Here is an 18,174-nt window from a genome sequence, read left to right as displayed (position 1 = left end):
TAAACTAACCTTTGTCTCAATCCACAAAACATCTTCTTTGCTCTCCAGGGATGGTCCCATACTTGCCTGCAGACATTCAGATTCATCCAGCATTCTTCTGTTGCTTGACTGACACTGCTGACTCCATGGCTTACTTCCATTTCCTTTCTCCAGTAGTGCAATTGTCATTCTGATAAGATATGTTTCAATATTTGGAGGAACCAGTGTTCTAATCTCTTGTATTTTGGTTAAATCTTGGGGTAAAAAAAATTAAATTATTAATGTACATTTTTATCTTTTCTTAACTTCCCCCCCAAAGTTCCTATACTGTTTCAAAATTAAAGAGCATTATTTGGAGGTTTGGTGAAGGAAAGCTAGACATCAACAGTTTCTGGGATGGCCTGTCACTAAACATAACATATTTCAAAGCAAGGAAGGAGTCAAATAATACAATAAAAAACACTGCATAGCTTGAATCTTCAAATAGAAAAGTATTAACCAATGGATAAATGTTGACCTTCATTTTGCACTCATGCAATCCCCTATACTCAAACTTAACCCAAAGCCATTATCACGTCTCCCCTAGCCTCCCTGTACTGTCATTCCCTTCACTCTTCACTGCAGCAGCTGAGGTTTTCCACTGTTTTTCTTTTATTTAAAAAATAGTGAACTGATAGTGTCCTTAAATCATTTACATACTGCAAAGGAACATTGTAACAGTTTAATCTCCTGTAAATTGTGGCAGGAGACTCTGAGCAAATAAGTCCTTTCTAATACCTAGGTCAGAAATCCAGCCGCTTTCCATCTATTGCCACAATGGCCATAGCAGATGTGCTCATGTTGTGGTCCTGTCAGAATCTAACAAATCTGCCAATTATACTAAATACCTTTTATTAACAATCTCAGACAGGAGATGAAAATCAGCAGCCATTTGCAGCACTCATTTGCAGTTCAGCTGAAATGGGGAGCTCAGGGGGCTGCCAGCTTAGTTTAAGTAAAGGAAATTAGGCTCAAAGCCCTGTTACCCAATGACTACTGCTAACCAGCATGTAGACTAATAGATCATAGCGCAATGAGTGGAGGAGTCCAGAGAGTTCAGAGAACCTAGAAACCTAAAATCATGAACAACTGGTGCCTCTTGAGACTGGGGGGGCACTGTTTGTAGGCGGCAGCACTGTCAGCAAGCGGGGACTGCCCACAGATGCTGTGGGAAGGGAGAGGGGGCAGCAAGCGGGGACCGCCCACAGACGTCGATGGCAGCGAGCAGCGACTGCCCACAGACACCGGTGGCAGCGGCGGTGGTGGTGAGGAGGAGGCCAATGGCAAACAGCTACCGCCCGCAGAAGCTGGTGTTGGCCAATCTCAGGGGGGGGGGCGGCCGCCCCCCCCGCCCATCCACGGGGGGGCCCCTCCCCCCCCCCCCCCCCATGCCCCTCCTGCGAGTCGCTTATGCCTAAAATGCCAATTTAAAAAAAATCTAAAAAACATGAATAGAGATATCTGTAATACCTCCTCTGTACTCGCTCTTACCTCCTACTAGAAAGTATATTCTTACTGCAGAAGGTGTCATCCCCAAGTTAGTGCCTGACATGGTGTAATGGTGTTCTGTGGCATTTTCGTTGTGTTATTTAAACAAAAGAGGGACCATGTCCACAATCATAACATGATCTTTAATGATAAAAGTTGTCCCAAAAGTCCTGCCCAACCAACCTCATTATTCCAAGATGAAGTTATTTTCTCAGCTAGATATGTGCGTGCGTGCGTGTGTGTGCGCGCGCGTGCATGTACATGTGTGTTAAGACCCAGACAAAATACTGGGCACTAAACCAGGAGTACTCAAACTCTGGTACACAGGCCAAATGCAGCCCATGAAGCCATTATACCTGGCCCGTGGGGCTTCCCAGAGGTCTGGAAATCTGGCAACAGGGGAGCAGTGGCCATTAATAAGAGCATCCTCCCCACTGCCAAATTCACAAACCCCAAGCCCCAGTAGGAGCCAGGCCATGTCACATCCCCTTCCCCATAAGGCTGGGCCATGTCACCTTCCTCCGCCATCTAAAGGAACAGGCCACACCCCCTTCCACGGGGCCAGAGTTTAAGGCCCCTTCCCCTCCATGGGGATGGGTTCAGGCTGAGCTGCCCCGCAACGCATCCTCTCTGTGGCTGGACTGTGGCTGTCGCTCTATCCCATCATCTGGTCCACAGTTAGACCAGGCACTGTCCATCTGTCCCTCAGGGGAAAAAGTTTGAACACCACTGCACTAGATCAACGTGTTAAAATAAAGAACTGCTGTTCTTACATCGGTTCAGAAGAACAGCACTCAGCATCATCACAACTAATTACACGCTAGTGCTTCCATTGCACTCCCCAACTGCAGATCTTAAAGTGCTTTACAACAGTGGTTCTCAACCTTTTTTGTATTAGGGCCCATTTGTAAACATCGATGGCCAGTCCCAACCTAGAGCACTCTAGCCCTGCTGGTGCCCCTCACTCCCCACTCAGAGCCCCCTGGCCTTGCTGGTGTCCTCACTCCCAAGCCAGAGTCCCCTGCCTCCCTGGGCCATCCTGCTGCTCATCACTCTAAACCCACAGCCTCTTGCCCACCCCCAGCCCTGCCAAAGGGGGCCCCCAGCTGTCCCTGTCCTGCTCAGGCCAGAGCACAGTGGCTGCAGTGGTTCTGACTCATGTCTGGCCCCGGCACAGGCTGAAGGGAGGAGGAGGGGAGGCCTGTGGCACCCGCCCTGTCAGGGCTGAGGGTCCCACATTGCATCAGGCAGCCTGGTCACAACCCCTCCTGCCCCCTGAGCAGAGTCTCCTGGTTGCCCCACCCTAGCAAGTACCGGCATTGGCCCTGGTGCTGCCAGCCCAGCCACACAGTTCTCCCCTGCCCCCTTCTCCTGACTGCTTTCTGCTCCCAGCCCTGTGACACCTGACTGATATACTGCTCTGCTTTTTGCTTCTTTCCCTGTACTCCATGCCCATTTTGCTGCTTTGCTTTCTGCCCCATCTCCCACCATGCTGCCTGTCCCCTCCATGATCCGAGAGCCACATACGTGCCACTTATGGCACCTACGTGCCACTTATGACAAGTATGCCACAGGTTGGCCATGCCTGACCTAAAAAATGTTTCAGAATGCTTACTAAAGTATTTTGATAATATCAAAACAACCAGAACAGCATGCTCTCTGTATGTTAAGAGAACAGAAAGAAGTTTCCAAGAGGTTTTTGCTTCTTTAGCTAGCACAACATTGCCCCCAACTCAGTTTTGTGCTTAGACACTGTATCAGAGGATACATAAAAGACTGGAGTATGTCAGGACATCTTGATAATAAGGCATAAGAGAGCAAAGCACTCTTTTGACACAAACCGCATATCCTCTCACTAAGAAATGAGAAAACTGCTCCTTCCCCAGGTCTGCCATTATACCATTCGGGCCAACGTAATTCCTCATCAGTCCTGCTCTCTATGTTTCTGAGTATACCCTTGTACCTCATAAAGGTCACTTCCCACCACCCCATTCTCTCTTTTCCATGCCTCTGCTCATTCCAATCTCATAATCACACACCATAAGGTGGCGCTGGTGCTTTTCATGCTCTCCAAATTCTTGCCTAAGTATGTAACAGGATACAGAAGTTTGTCATTCACTTCATCCATATTTCAATGGCTGTTGTTAACGGCTTCAAGCTAGGCTTGTAAGTCTCACCTGAGTTGATGGGAGGATTTTTGATAACATTGGAAACAGCCTTCTGAATTTCAGGAGTCAGACCTGCTCGTTCTAAGTCAACTGGATTGTTAGATATCATTGCCTGGTATAAATGAGTGCCAATCACAGAAAGAGGAAGAGACCTGCTCTCACTTATGCTCCTCTGGGGAGGAAAAAAACCAGAAAAGAAATCTTAGATGGTGAAAGTATGCAAAACAATAACAAAAGAACAAAAGCTTGTATCCTTCACCAACCAAGAACAAGGGCAGGACACAAGCGCTCCAAAGCACTTACCAATGCACTATATGTTTCTGATGTTTCAAACTTTGAATCCAATTTTTAAAAAGCTGTTTCAGCTGAGAATATTAAATCTTACATGTAGTGTGTGCACACTTTCTCACTTTGAATTTATCCTTAATAAGACACCCAAGGGAGAAAGTTCTGCCTGTTCAAAAGTCTAAGATGCATAACCCACTGACCATGATGCTCCTTGATACACAGTACAAAAGAATAGGTGGGTTAGAGTGGGAAGTGACCACCATATCTCCATGGCCCATGCACAAACCCTACACCTCTCCACTCTCCTTTAGAAACTGCCACCACTAACTACTACTCTTTGGTCTACTGCTTGGAAAGGCAAATAAATCCCAGAATATGGCAATCTGTACTATGCAAAGGAAACAATGATTTCACTGTATATGGGCCCAAAGGATTCCATCTTGGGAGAAGCATCTTATGGTAATCTAGCAATTACAACTGTAGAATCAACTCAACTCATCTATAAATGAGGTTTATTTGTTAGAGTCTCTCTATATCTGTCGGTATCAGAACCTTTAAAAGGTTTATAAGTGTTGCAGGTCTCACTGTTTGATTCCCAATATCACTGTACAACATGGGTGGTACTTCCAAAATACTAACAGTAACTAACAAAAGCAGATTCTTCCTTCTTTATTTTGCTATCTTTTAAAATACTAACAATAGGATGGAAGCTTTCCAGATCTTGCTTATCTAAACTAGGACTTTTTTGAAGAATAGATTTAAAATTAATTATTTTTCTTCCCTAAAAGAATTAAACTTTATGTTTCTTTTATTGACTTCCCCCCAGACAATTCATACAAAATGCATGTAATAATCAGGGCTATTTGATACCAGGCATCAAATTACCTAACACTAATTGTACTATTGCTTCTTGTTAATTAGTCCTTGGGTATTTTAATTTTGTGATTATGTGACAAGTTTCACTCCTACACTCTTGGGAGGGGCAAGTCAAACAGTTTCATCTTTGTATCACCAGATCAAAGAGGAATAAAACAAGAAAGTCAAAATGGGAATAAGAAAAATAATTATGAAACACACTTTCAAGGGCACATGGTACCATACATACTTAACACAGTTCATTATGGCTCTCAGCCTAAACAGCAAGTGCAAAACAATAAACAGTTAATTTTTAAAACCTATATCAAGGTCATGTCATGGTTAGGATATATTTTCTTTTCAATTGTAATTACAAAGGATCGACTAAACTCTCAGGCCAGTAGTGAGCTCTAGTAATATACTACATGTTTTGGAAGTCTCTGCAAAAAAACTGTAGAACTGGTTCAGTGCTTTCTCAAAGAGTGTGGTGGACGAGCTACACCAAGCAGGCAAGGTGCCATACATAACCGCATGGGATTGCTTCAGTACAATCAGCTTTAGAAGACAGTTTTGGCCTCCTGCATATTCTAACTTGATTTAACATGATTTGATATTAAAACCAGTTACCAGTACTGCTTGGCCAGCCAGTTCAGACATGCAGCTAAATGGCAGCCAAGGTAGGGCTTGGGTATTCTAACATGAAGATCTACTTGCACTGCAGAGAACGTTTGAAAAACAGTCACTAACAAGTTTGATCCCCCAAAATCTCACAACTCAGCACATATTAAACTTCTGCACACAATCTCTTTAACGCCTCTTTTAAATATATAAGCATGTTCATGTATCCAGGGATGGGAAACTTACCAAAGATAGGTTCTTTTCCTGGAACAGCCTGTACGTTATAAGCTGCGACTGAGGGAGGGGTCGGCACCCAACACCCTTCTGAACGGCTGCTTGCTGCTGTTCTCTAGATTCAGAAGTTGGGAATGTATCTGCCTACAGCAAGGCAAATGAGATATAACAGGAGTTATAACTTGGCAACAGTCAACCAACAAATTGTGTCACCAAGGTAATAGATTTCTAGAACTGGGAATGGAAATGGAATAGCTTATGTCCAAGCACACTTGGGTTTTGCAGTCAGGTGATGCTCTCTACACACAAGCAGGAAACCAACACAGGCTGTGCCTGTAATTCAATCTGTACATGCATACATCCCCTCAAATCTACAAAGCACAAGTGTAGGGTAGCCTGTTTAACAAAACAGAAGGGCCACAAAATAACTGACTTTTATACCCTTTGCTGGTTGGTGCATTTTAATTTAGTAATTCTGTTAAAAACCTTTTCATGCCTAAGTGTAATAATTCAACAAGGCAGACTTTCATATCAGTTTTACCTATGACACCTAAAAATGTAAACTTGAGAAGTTTAAGTGCAAACCTCTTCCCTCAACAAGTGCTATCCTGGAGTGAAATGACTTTTGATCAAGACTACCATCTCCGAGTGACTATTCACAAGCTATGCTAAGAATTCAGTCCTGTGTACTTTGGGTGCAATAACGATAGGGTAGCGTAAAAAAGCCTGAAGAATGGAATCTGAAAGTAACGGGTTGGGTTGGACAGACCTTAACAGTTCCTCCGAGTCTTACCTGCAAATTATTTGCCTGACAAAACGCCTTGATTTCATTCAGGAGAGGTACCAACATGACAGATTTAGCTTCAGATACACCATCAATTCTCTTCACATTTTCAATAGTTGTAGGCCTGTTTCAGGATAAAAAAAAATTAGCAGAAAACTGATAGGCTCTTCTGAATATAGGACTGTCTGTGAAAGAAAACTGTCATCCACTTTAACCACACATAACACTAACAAAGATGATTACTCTGCCATCAGTACACTATATTTTAGTCGTATTATTATTTTAAATAACATAAAACAACTAGTGGATGAACTGCGTGTTTTTGCTATTGTTTTTTGTTTTTTTTGGCAAATACATTGATTTGGCACTACCTAGCCTTTAACACTAGTTTTGTTAATCCTTTTGTTAACCCTATTGAGTTTTGTAGTACAGGCAGTCCTCGACTTACGGCGTTTTGACTTATGGCAATTCGCACTTGCAGTGCTCCGCCATTTACACCCATGTTATTACTTACGGTGCTGGATCCTCACACTTAGGGCACTACAGGGAAATTTACAATGAGAAGAAAAGGGCAGCAAAACAAACATCCCTGGATCAGTTTCTCAAAAAGCCATCAAGTGGCCCTAAGTCTCCACAAAATCTCCCCAAAGAAGCGCTTCTGAATTCCATGACCCTGATGAAGGTGTTGCTTCAAACTTCTGATTAAATAAAATGTTATGTGATTAGTTACTGTATTGCCCTGTTTAATTGATTTATATACAGTACAATTTAGAAAGCTTTATACTGTACAGTGTATATCATTTATAGTTGATTAAATAGTTGATTTAAATATGGTGTTTATGGTCATTTCTATAAAAAGTTGGGAATCAGGCCCTTGGTCAGGAATGTAACTCCCTATTATAACGTTGTTTCTATGGGAAAATCAGATTCGACTTATATCGCTTCAACTTACAGTGCCTTTTCCAGGAATGTAACCCACCATAAGTGCAAGAACTGCCTGTAGTAACGAATGGCTGTAATACATGACTGCACATGAATATTTCTCCCAACTTGTTAAATACTTTGTCTTGGCTAGATTTCACTAACTTCATGCCACACTGGGTCAGACCAATGGTCTACCTAACCCATTATCCTGTCTCCAACAGTGGCAGGGGTGGATGTTATAGAGCAAGGGTGGGCAATTATTTGGGCTAGTGGATCACTTAAGGAGCTCTGGAGTTCTGGTGAGTTGCTGAGGGCTGGACGGGGTGGGGGGGGCAGGGAGATGCCAACTGATCCTATCCGGCCCATGGCTGGCACAGACTCACCTTCTAGTGGTGCTGCAGTGGCAGCAGCTCATTGAGACAGGTGGGCAGGCAGGATGCCTACTCAGCACACTGCATTGCACCTGTCCCACATTTGCCTGGCAGCCACAGTGCCAGGACTGCACAGCACCAATAGGAAGCCAGGCTGGGAGAGAGTAATCTGCCTGGCCCAGCTCTCGCTGAGAGAGCGCGGAGCGATGCAGGGTATAGCCCTCCCTCCTCAGGCTCTTGGCAGTGGCCAACAGGCTGGATAAGATCAGTTGGAGGGCCAGCATGGCCCACAGGCTGAATTTTGCCCACCCCTGCTATAGGAGGGAAAGCACTGGACCAGATATATCTAGAGTGATCACTCCCTTCCCTCATTTCCACCATTATTGGTTTAGAGATGCCAGAGGAAACATTGCTAGGCAATATGTTCAATAACCATTATTAGACCCATCATCAATGAACTTATCCAGTCCCTTCTTTAACTGGTTATGCTATCTGCCTCCACCACCTCCTGTGGCAATGAATTCCACAAGTTAACTATATGTTATGTAAAAAGTACTTTCTCTTTGTTAGATTTAAAACTGTCTCCTGTTAATTTCAGTGGGGGCCCCCTAGTTCTACTATTCTGGGACTTGATGAACAACAGTTCTCTGTTCACTTGGTCCAAACCCTTCGTGATTTTATAGATCTCTATGCTATCAAATCTCCCCTCAGCCTTCTCCTTTCCAAGTTGAAGAGTCCTAGCCTCTTTAGCTCTCCTGATATGGCAACTGCTCCATGTTCCTGATCATCTTGGTTGCCATTCCCCATACTTTTTCTTATTCTACTACAGCCTTTTTTGAGATGTGGGGACAAAAATTGCACACAATATTCAAGATGTAGGTACACCATGGATTTGTATAATGGTATGATCTTTTCCATTTTGTTTTCAATTCCCTTCTTAATAATGTTCAACATTTTATTGGATTTTTTGGTTGCTGTTGCACATTGAGCTGTCTCTTTAAAACTTTTTAAACTGTCTACAATGACTCCAAGGTCTCTTTCCTGAGTTGTGACACCCATCTCAGAACCTAATAAGGAGGTCATAGAATACCTTTAGGTGTACTTTGAAAAGTAAAGGCTTTACCTGATCTTGGCCATGTCCACTAATATTTTATTTGTTGCCAGCACAGCTGGAGGAATGAATTTCTCATTGGCTAACTTTTGTCTGGTTGCCAATAGCTTGCTGTAGAGAATAGTCTGTGAAGAAGAAAAGCAGACTATGAATACATCCGAAACTATTTTAAAGAACACATTAGGTTAGGTATCACAACTGATTAAAAGGAGAAAGCCAGAAACCACTTAAAATAAAGTACAAAGGCAACACTTCAGGACACTATAATCTCCCAAGCAGGATTCCAGTTCAAGGCAATTTCTTAAGAGTAAAAGCATAAAAGTTATAAAATGTAGGCCCCAACACATGTTGTTAAAATAGCACTATGGAATCTGATCCCTGATCCCAATAGCTGTGCCTCCTACCATGGCAGAGGATTTTTGGTCTCAGCCCTGATATTACACTGGAACAAGTTAAAGACTGGTACAGTCCCAGGACAGGACCAACAATCAGCTGCGCCAGTCCCAGAGCCCCATACACCAAAATGTCTAAAAAACTTAATGTGCAGTGCAGCGGCATGCACATATTTTTAAGGTCACAGCATGTCAGGTCCCTGAAGTCCAGGAGAAGTTCCTCAATCCTTGGGTCCCCATGTACCGAAAATGTCAGAAAACCATGTGTGCAGCCAAACTGCACATGTAGTTTTTAAAAGTCCCAGAGCACAGGGATCACAGAATCAGGGAACTTCTCTCCAATCCCAGAGTCTTTGTGGCTGGAACATTTCAAGTGCCTTGCTCTTGACTCAAGGAAGTCAACCTGCTAGGCTGTGGCAAGCCCTGCAGCCCCCTAAAACCTGGCACTCTGGCCCATCTGGTGAGCTCCCCTTGACTTGACACCCTAAAAATAACAGGATGCAGCTCCATGCATGGCTGCCAGCATGCTGATGCAGGGAAGTGTCAACCAAGCCCTGCCATGCACCCTGCATCAGGCTGTAGGGCAGGGACCATGTCACAAATTCAATTCATACAGTGATGGAAACCAGCCACAAAAATATCCCATGCATTTTGTGGAATAATTTTGTGGTTGATTTCCCATTTTGTCACATTAATTGCATGAATGCACAACTGAGTTACTATTTAAGATGCAATTAACAGGTTAATTGTGTCTTAAGTGGAATGTCTGCCAGGGGCCTCATCTTAACAGCTCTTCCTCTGGTTGTTTGGAGGGGAACAGGACTAGTTTCTAGGATTGTGTTAGATGTATAGTTTAAATGGATTTCTTGAAAAAAATCAGTTGAAGCCTCTAGTTACTTACATGCAGTTCCTTCTCTTTGGCTGAAACAGCAGTTCCCAGGGTATCTGGTGACTGTACCACAATACTATTATATTAAAAAAACAAAACCCAAAACAAACATGTTATTATTTTTTCCTATTAGCCCAGTGTATTCATTCATTCTGCGTAAAGATGTGGGAGGCAGCAACCTTTATGTTAAACAAAACTCACCTGCTCCCTGAAAAACATAATATAAGTCCAGCACAATGGTATGGCGCCCACGAGTACTGGAAATTACAAAACAGGAGAAACAACTTCAAGAACCATGTGGAGAAACTTGAAAGAGTCCGGAGAAGAGCCACTCGTATGATTAAAGGCCTGAAGAGCAAGCCCTATGAGGAAAGGCTGACATACATGGGACTGTTTAGCCTAGAAAAGAGAAGACTTTGGGGGGATTGGGTGGTAGCTTACAAATATATCGGGGGGGGAGCATCAGGGGCTAGGTGAACAACTATTCACCAAAGAGCCCCAGGGGAAAGCTAGGAACAACAGTCAAACTCCTAGAACAAGGTTTCAGACTGGATATAAGGAAAAACTTCATGGTTCATGTGACCAGACTCTGGAATAGACTCCCAGTAGGGGTGATACAGGCACCTACCCAGGAGATCTTCAAAAGAAGACTAGACACACACGTTGCTGGGCTTATTTGACCCCAGCAGTCTTTCCTGCCTAAAGCAGGGGGGCTGGACCTGATGATCTCACAAGGTCCCTTCCACCCCTAAACTTCTATGAATCTGTGAATACTCACAGAAGTATTCATTTTGGGAAGGACATTTTCTCCTGGTTCACTGGAATGCAGCACTGCCCAGAATTGATACCTCCGTGTCTTTATAAATCAGATGCTGTCCTTGGAACTGTTATGATGCCATGGTATGGTGCAGAGGTGACTGATCTGTGGCATGAGTAGGGATCTGCCTAAGTCATGGCGAGCTAAATACATTTTTGTGGGCTACGTAGCACATATTCACTAATTTCGCAACTTTTTTGCTGTGACCCCACCCCTCACCACTGATTGGCTGAAGGGCCTCAATGGCCTTGCCCTTCCTCGCCCTCATCTTAACAGCTCTTCCTCTGGTTGTTTGGAGGGGAACAGGACTAGTTTCTAGGATTGTGTTAGATGTATAGTTTAAATGGATTTCTTGAAAAAAATCAGTTGAAGCCTCTAGTTACTTACATGCAGTTCCTTCTCTTTGGCTGAAACAGCAGTTCCCAGGGTATCTGGTGACTGTACCACAATACTATTATATTAAAAAAACAAAACCCAAAACAAACATGTTATTATTTTTTCCTATTAGCCCAGTGTATTCATTCATTCTGCGTAAAGATGTGGGAGGCAGCAACCTTTATGTTAAACAAAACTCACCTGCTCCCTGAAAAACATAATATAAGTCCAGCACAATGGTATGGCGCCCACGAGTACTGGAAATTACAAAACAGGAGAAACAACTTCAAGAACCATGTGGAGAAACTTGAAAGAGTCCGGAGAAGAGCCACTCGTATGATTAAAGGCCTGAAGAGCAAGCCCTATGAGGAAAGGCTGACATACATGGGACTGTTTAGCCTAGAAAAGAGAAGACTTTGGGGGGATTGGGTGGTAGCTTACAAATATATCGGGGGGGGAGCATCAGGGGCTAGGTGAACAACTATTCACCAAAGAGCCCCAGGGGAAAGCTAGGAACAACAGTCAAACTCCTAGAACAAGGTTTCAGACTGGATATAAGGAAAAACTTCATGGTTCATGTGACCAGACTCTGGAATAGACTCCCAGTAGGGGTGATACAGGCACCTACCCAGGAGATCTTCAAAAGAAGACTAGACACACACGTTGCTGGGCTTATTTGACCCCAGCAGTCTTTCCTGCCTAAAGCAGGGGGGCTGGACCTGATGATCTCACAAGGTCCCTTCCACCCCTAAACTTCTATGAATCTGTGAATACTCACAGAAGTATTCATTTTGGGAAGGACATTTTCTCCTGGTTCACTGGAATGCAGCACTGCCCAGAATTGATACCTCCGTGTCTTTATAAATCAGATGCTGTCCTTGGAACTGTTATGATGCCATGGTATGGTGCAGAGGTGACTGATCTGTGGCATGAGTAGGGATCTGCCTAAGTCATGGCGAGCTAAATACATTTTTGTGGGCTACGTAGCACATATTCACTAATTTCGCAACTTTTTTGCTGTGACCCCACCCCTCACCACTGATTGGCTGAAGGGCCTCAATGGCCTTGCCCTTCCTCGCTACTGATTGGCCAAGAGGGCTGTCCATCATGCGCTCACGCCCCTAGCCTCTGACTGGCCGATCTTGCCTGCTCCCCTTTGTACCAGTGGCTCCTCCCACACCCTGGCAGCCTGTGAAGCTGGGTCACAGCAGCTATGAGGACTGCTGGCTCCCACTGGGGAGATGGCATTTTATTTTAATAAGGTGGGGCTGGGGGTGTATTTCACTGATAATGCCTGATTTCTCAGTTTCCATGAAATCCGCAAAATCACAAATTAAGGAGGTTCCTACGCATGAGTACCACAAGTGACATGGGCAGCCTCTGTGTGGCACATGGCAGAACAGGGAGAGGACAGACAGCACAGCAGCAGGTAGGGCAGAAAGTAGAGGAAGAGATCAGGCAGGGAGCAGAGGGCAGAAAGCAGGTCAGGAGTTCAGGCAGGGAGCAAAAAACAGAGCAGCAGAAGAGACGGATTAAGAGGATCAGAGTGGTACTTGGGAAGGTTGGACAGCTAATTTGTGGCATGCCAGCCAAAATGGTTGGTCCCCACTGCTGTGAATCATGCCCTGTCTGCTGACAGGGGAGGTCCTGAAGATGAAACTAGTTAGTATTCCTCTTTGCCTGATCCCCCACATGCTGCACTACACATCAGGAATGTAGTATAAAATCCAAGCAGTCAGGAAGACTAGAAGACATGTGGGAACCAGCACAGACCTTTCTGACCCAAACTACACTTAGTACATACTACTTATACATATAATTATATTTATTATTTATTCCATACATAAGAATAAGATAGAATAATTATAATATATACACTATGCTATAAAAGGTGTTAGAGATGCACTGATACATCAGGCCCATATCAGATTGGCACCGATATACAGGAAAATTGACAGTATCAGCAATCAGCTTTTTTTGGCTGATGTGGCCGATAATGTCACTGATAAAAGGCACCCATGCATGAGTGAAGCCACAGCACACAGGCAGCCAGGACCACAGCCTGGCAGCTTCCGGCTGGTAAGTCTGTTGTGGGGGAAGGGAAGACACGTGAGGGGAGGCAAATTGAGGCCCCAGCAGTGAGGGAGGGAGTGGGGCTCTTCCGGGGGTGCAAGGAGGGGTGGCAGCTCCCACCACTGTGCACACCCCAGGGAGGGCATGGGGGGGGGTGTGCCCCTGGATCTGCGTGCGGGGCGAGGGTGGGCTGCCACTGTGGGTTGAGGCCGGGCCATGCCAGGATCTTCCCAGCAGGGGAGCTGAGCTGGACTGCGTTTGGGGTGATCAGTGGTGGTGCTGGGAGGGGGGCTATGACAAATTTTGGGGTGACTGCAGCACCCCTCCCAATGCCACCACCACCCACCCTGAGCGCAGTCTGGCCCAGACTCCCCCCCGCCAAGAAGAGCCCGGCACAGCCCTGGCCCCAGCCTGCAGCTGGAGCCCGCCCTCACCCCACACACAGATCTGGGAGCACACGCCCCCCATGCCCTCCTGGGGTGCATGCAGTGGTGAGAGCTGCCCCTCCCCCCCCCACACACACATCCCAGATTAGATGCTCACAGCTCTATCCCAAGCCCTGCCCCAGCTGGGCAGTGCCTAACCCTGCTGCAGCCCCACTCCCTCCCTCACCGCAAAGGCCTCAATCTGCCCTCCCCCATGCCCCTTTCCTCCCCCACCCCTTCCCCCACAACAGACTTACCAGTTGGATGCTGTTCTCCAAGATGCTGGGCCACATATTGGCAATCGGATCAGTATTGGTCGATATGGCTCCTTAAAAATTGGCCATCGGTATTGACCCCCAAAAAACTGCCATTGTTGCACCCCTAGAAAGGTATACTTATACTATACACACACGCGCATGCACACACACACTATACTTATGAAAGACCATCATCTAGATGCTTTCCCAGATCTCCTCTTTTCTACACCAGGATCACATTTGCATTAGAGAAAGAGAGACTGGTTTATAAATATGTTTTCTTTCAAAGCCCAAATACACTCATATCACTGTGCTGTCCTGAATAGAAAGGGAAAACCATTTAAATAAAAAAAAGCTTAATAAAAATCATGCTCTTTTAGGAGAGTCTACTCTATGGCATGGATGTCTAATTCCACCTCAATCTGTTGTGGCCTGGAAAACTGGATTAGCATGGGGATGCCATTTGGAGTTATCAGTGTTGTTGCTGTTGTCTTTGTCGGGTGTTACTGATGTGTTGTCAGGGTGTGAAGTCTCAGGAACTGTGGTGTCAACAAGTCACAGCCAGGAGATCCCAACGCTAATCTTGTCTTAAAGAATGACCACAGGCTCAGTTCAGTGGCAAAGATTCACCCAGGTTTATTGTCTATAAGCACAGCCCTAACACATTTTGGCCTAACAAGCACATCAGACCAGGAGCTAAGGCATTTGTACCTGTGACAAGATAGTCAACAAAACACCATTCAGGCTCCCACAGGCCGCTATAAAGTTTCCCTGCTTTCCAATTCTCTTTTTATACAATGATCAGAACAAATAGGTTTCAGATAAGATGTCTGTGTGTATGCCATATACAAACAATTGGGACCAGTATTGTATTCATAAAAAAGTAGGGCTGGAAGGGACTCCAAGAGGTCATCCAGTCCAACCCCCTGCCTGAGGCAGGATCATCTCTGTCTAAATCAGATTCTAATCTCTACATAAGACTACCATCAACCTTGACACAACCCAGACCTAGTACCCTAACCTGCCACAAGTAAAGCGGCGGAACCATGGCAGCTAATGTCCTGTGTCTATGAAATGTTGTCAGTTTATGTTCAAGCAATCCCAGGTAGAGGGCCACACCCCCACACTACAGAGAAAGGTTAACCCCCCCCCAATCTGTACCAGTATGCTCATGAGGTAAAATTCCTTCCTGACCCTCAAGTGTGGTGATTGGTCTGACCCTGAGTGGAGGAGCAAGACCCTCTAGCCAGGAACCTCCAGCTTTGGTCCCAGCAAGGCATTGGCGCACTGCGATCAAAGTTCTAGCCTTGGCATTTCTGTATTTTGCATTTCATCTTTATGTTGAACGTCTTAAACTGTCCTGTACCATGGGCTTGTTTCATATTTTGACTTGGGTGTTTCCGTTCCAGCTTTATCATTCTGGTACTGGCCTAGCCTACCTTGTACCATCATCTCTCATTCCCACCTTTTGGCAGGAGTGCACATCTGGCCCACATGCCAAGTTTTGTGTACGTGAGGAGTTCATGCATCAGTCAGGTTTCTCTAGTGAGGCCTACTCTTGGCCAATGCTCTGGCCAAGACTTTGTGTGAGCAGCATATATTGAGCAATACTCTAGCAAAGCCTACAGGATAGTTATCCTTGTACATCTATAGCACTATAACTGTAAGCATAGGTTTATGGTAGCAAATTCCCCTGCATAGACAAGCCCTAATTCCCTATTCTTTAAAAAATATTTTTGTGTCCTCTTTGAGATAAAAGGCAAAACTGATTTCACTTCACTTGTATCTTCTCCAGACAGGCAAAAAAAAGTGAAAAAATGCAACCTATATTCCTCTCAACCACTGTATGAAATATAAAATCAAATTTCTTCTGACTCTGGTAAACAGCTTCTCTTTTTCCTAAAAACACATTATGAAAGTGACAGGTACAAACAATTCTTATATCTTATCCTGACCCAGCAAGAAATGAATCACATTTTAAGTTGTCAAAAAGAGCCCCTAAGTAAAAGTGAGGTCAATAGCAAAGCAACCTGGAATAAAAAAAGCTATTATATATTGCTTTTAGTTAATATTTGTTGTTTACTTCCCCTGATTGTGAATTTAAAATACTACTAGTGAAAATTTATTTTTGCTTTAAGCAGTAAATGATAAATAAATTTATTTGTAAATATGCAAACAAATAAGTTTTCATAGGTTTGAATTTGTGAATTTTGTTATTCAGAAAACAAAGCATAAGAAATTACATGTATTACATCTTATTTTAATACAAAAATAAATATTCCATTCTTGTTAATCAGAAATAGATGTACCTTAAGGTCACTTGAAAAAAAAATGTAGTATATGTCTAAGAGCGATATATAATAGCCTCTTATCTTTACTCCCCTTCGCAGCCTAAACTGACTTGTAATTTGTGACATTTTATCATGTAATGCAAGGCAAAGTTGCTTGATTTACTCATCAGTTAAGTGCAACAGAAATTAATCTGCTCTTTTATTGTAGAGTTTTAATGATAGACTAAAGTATAACAGGCTTTTTAAATATTAAAGGTGAGTACATAGCTCATATTGACAGATTGGTACCTGATTACTGCATATTCAACCCAAATGTGGTTGGAATTTGCAGTGTTTATTTTTAGACACTGATCTAGATAGAGACTGACAAGAAAGATTACTTTTACACCGTAAACATGTTTACTTCCTGGCCCCTGCTCCCTCCCCCTAACAGGTGCTTTAAAAATACTAGCTATACAATAGATAAAATAAGGTACAAATAAAGAAATAGATACCAATATAAATAATTCTGGATACTGTACCTGTTATTTGAGTCACTACTTCTTGCAGAAATTTTACTGACTTCTTTATGTGAAAACATTTCATGCAGTTGTGACTGTTTTAAAAATACAAGAACACCAGGACAGAACATCAGATACGATATCCAGTTTCCCCAATACAAATACTAACAGTAAAACATCATTTAATATTTTACATACCAATTTGATTGCAAGAAAGAAGAAAGGGTTCTAACACAGAGAAAAAAGTGCATGTGAACTTGTTTCTCATTAAAAAGTCTACAGCACAATAGACAATTCTTCCTTCCTGCAGCAATCTCTCTAGCCTATTACCATAAACTGTACATGAATAAAAAGAGACAGCAGTAGATACAATAATTTTAACTAGAAAATAAGTCTAAAGTTTAACTTCAATTTCGCATAAGTGGAATTTATAATGAACAGTAGTTACTAGAACCAGTGAGCAAATATTTTATTTAAACAAAAATCACTATTAGTAAAATGTATCTTATGTTGAAAACAAACTGAGAAAAGCAAAGAAAAAAGAAGTTACCATATGGACAGGTGTACCATATGGACTTAGTCTTCCTCTTACTTCTGACATACTTGTAGAATGCTTTTTATTTCCTTTTGCATCTGTTGCTAGCTGTATTTCAGTTCATCTCTTGCCTTACTAGACTTTCTCCCTGCATGCCAAGTCCTGATGGAATGCACTTAAAGAGTGGAAGGAGAGAATGCCTTTCCAGTATATGAGAGAGACCTATATAACCAGAAGCCATTGGGAGGAAACAGCTGACTTTGAATATTTCAGCTGCGACCAAAAATAAGAGCATAGGAACCTTCTGAAGCAAGGGTGTCAAACATACAGCTCGAGGAGCCCTATCATTTGGCTCATGGTGCTCCCCATGAGTCTTGGGCTGGAGCCATATGCTACCTATACGTATGGTATACACTGGATCAGACCCATGCACTGCACATGGGGCAGCACATGCTGCATGCAGTACCTTTGCTGGACCAGCCCTATATATTGTATCTGGCATGTGTGGCCAAGTTTGTGGGCCTGATCTGGCATGTGGACCAGCCCCACATTGCTCATCCAACCTGTACAATGGCCCCACACTACTCATCCAGCCCAGGGGCCTAATGGCCACCCTTATTCTAAATGGCTTGGTCCTGCACAGATAATAGATCTCTTTACATCCAGACTACAAAGGGGCCTTAAATCATGAATCATGCAACTTTCACCAAAACACTCAGTAAAAGACTGGTGATGAAATCTACTGACTAATGTGGAAGTCC

The 18,174-nt window shown here is 43.7% G+C and overlaps 1 protein-coding gene across 2 annotated transcripts in view; it reads right to left on the bottom strand.

Moving 5' to 3' along the window:
• The window catches only part of WRN (Werner syndrome RecQ like helicase), a 161,866-nt gene that overhangs the window by 11,521 nt on the left and 132,171 nt on the right, over positions 1–18,174 (bottom strand). For both annotated transcript variants that reach the window (XM_025215937.1, XM_025215938.1), the window contains 7 exons: positions 16,900–16,973; positions 11,345–11,408; positions 8,872–8,984; positions 6,463–6,577; positions 5,682–5,813; positions 3,684–3,846; positions 10–233 (listed from right to left, as the gene is read on the bottom strand). In XM_025215937.1, coding sequence (XP_025071722.1) covers positions 10–233; positions 3,684–3,846; positions 5,682–5,813; positions 6,463–6,577; positions 8,872–8,984; positions 11,345–11,408; positions 16,900–16,973 — 885 coding nt within the window. The remainder of the gene's footprint in view (positions 1–9; positions 234–3,683; positions 3,847–5,681; positions 5,814–6,462; positions 6,578–8,871; positions 8,985–11,344; positions 11,409–16,899; positions 16,974–18,174) is intronic.

The sequence above is a fragment of the Alligator sinensis genome, unplaced genomic scaffold (assembly GCF_000455745.1).
Source record: "Alligator sinensis unplaced genomic scaffold, ASM45574v1 scaffold1546_1, whole genome shotgun sequence".
Taxonomy (NCBI): domain Eukaryota; kingdom Metazoa; phylum Chordata; order Crocodylia; family Alligatoridae; genus Alligator; species Alligator sinensis.
Note: the sequence above shows the minus strand (reverse complement) of the source record. Positions and strands in the feature narration are given on the sequence as shown.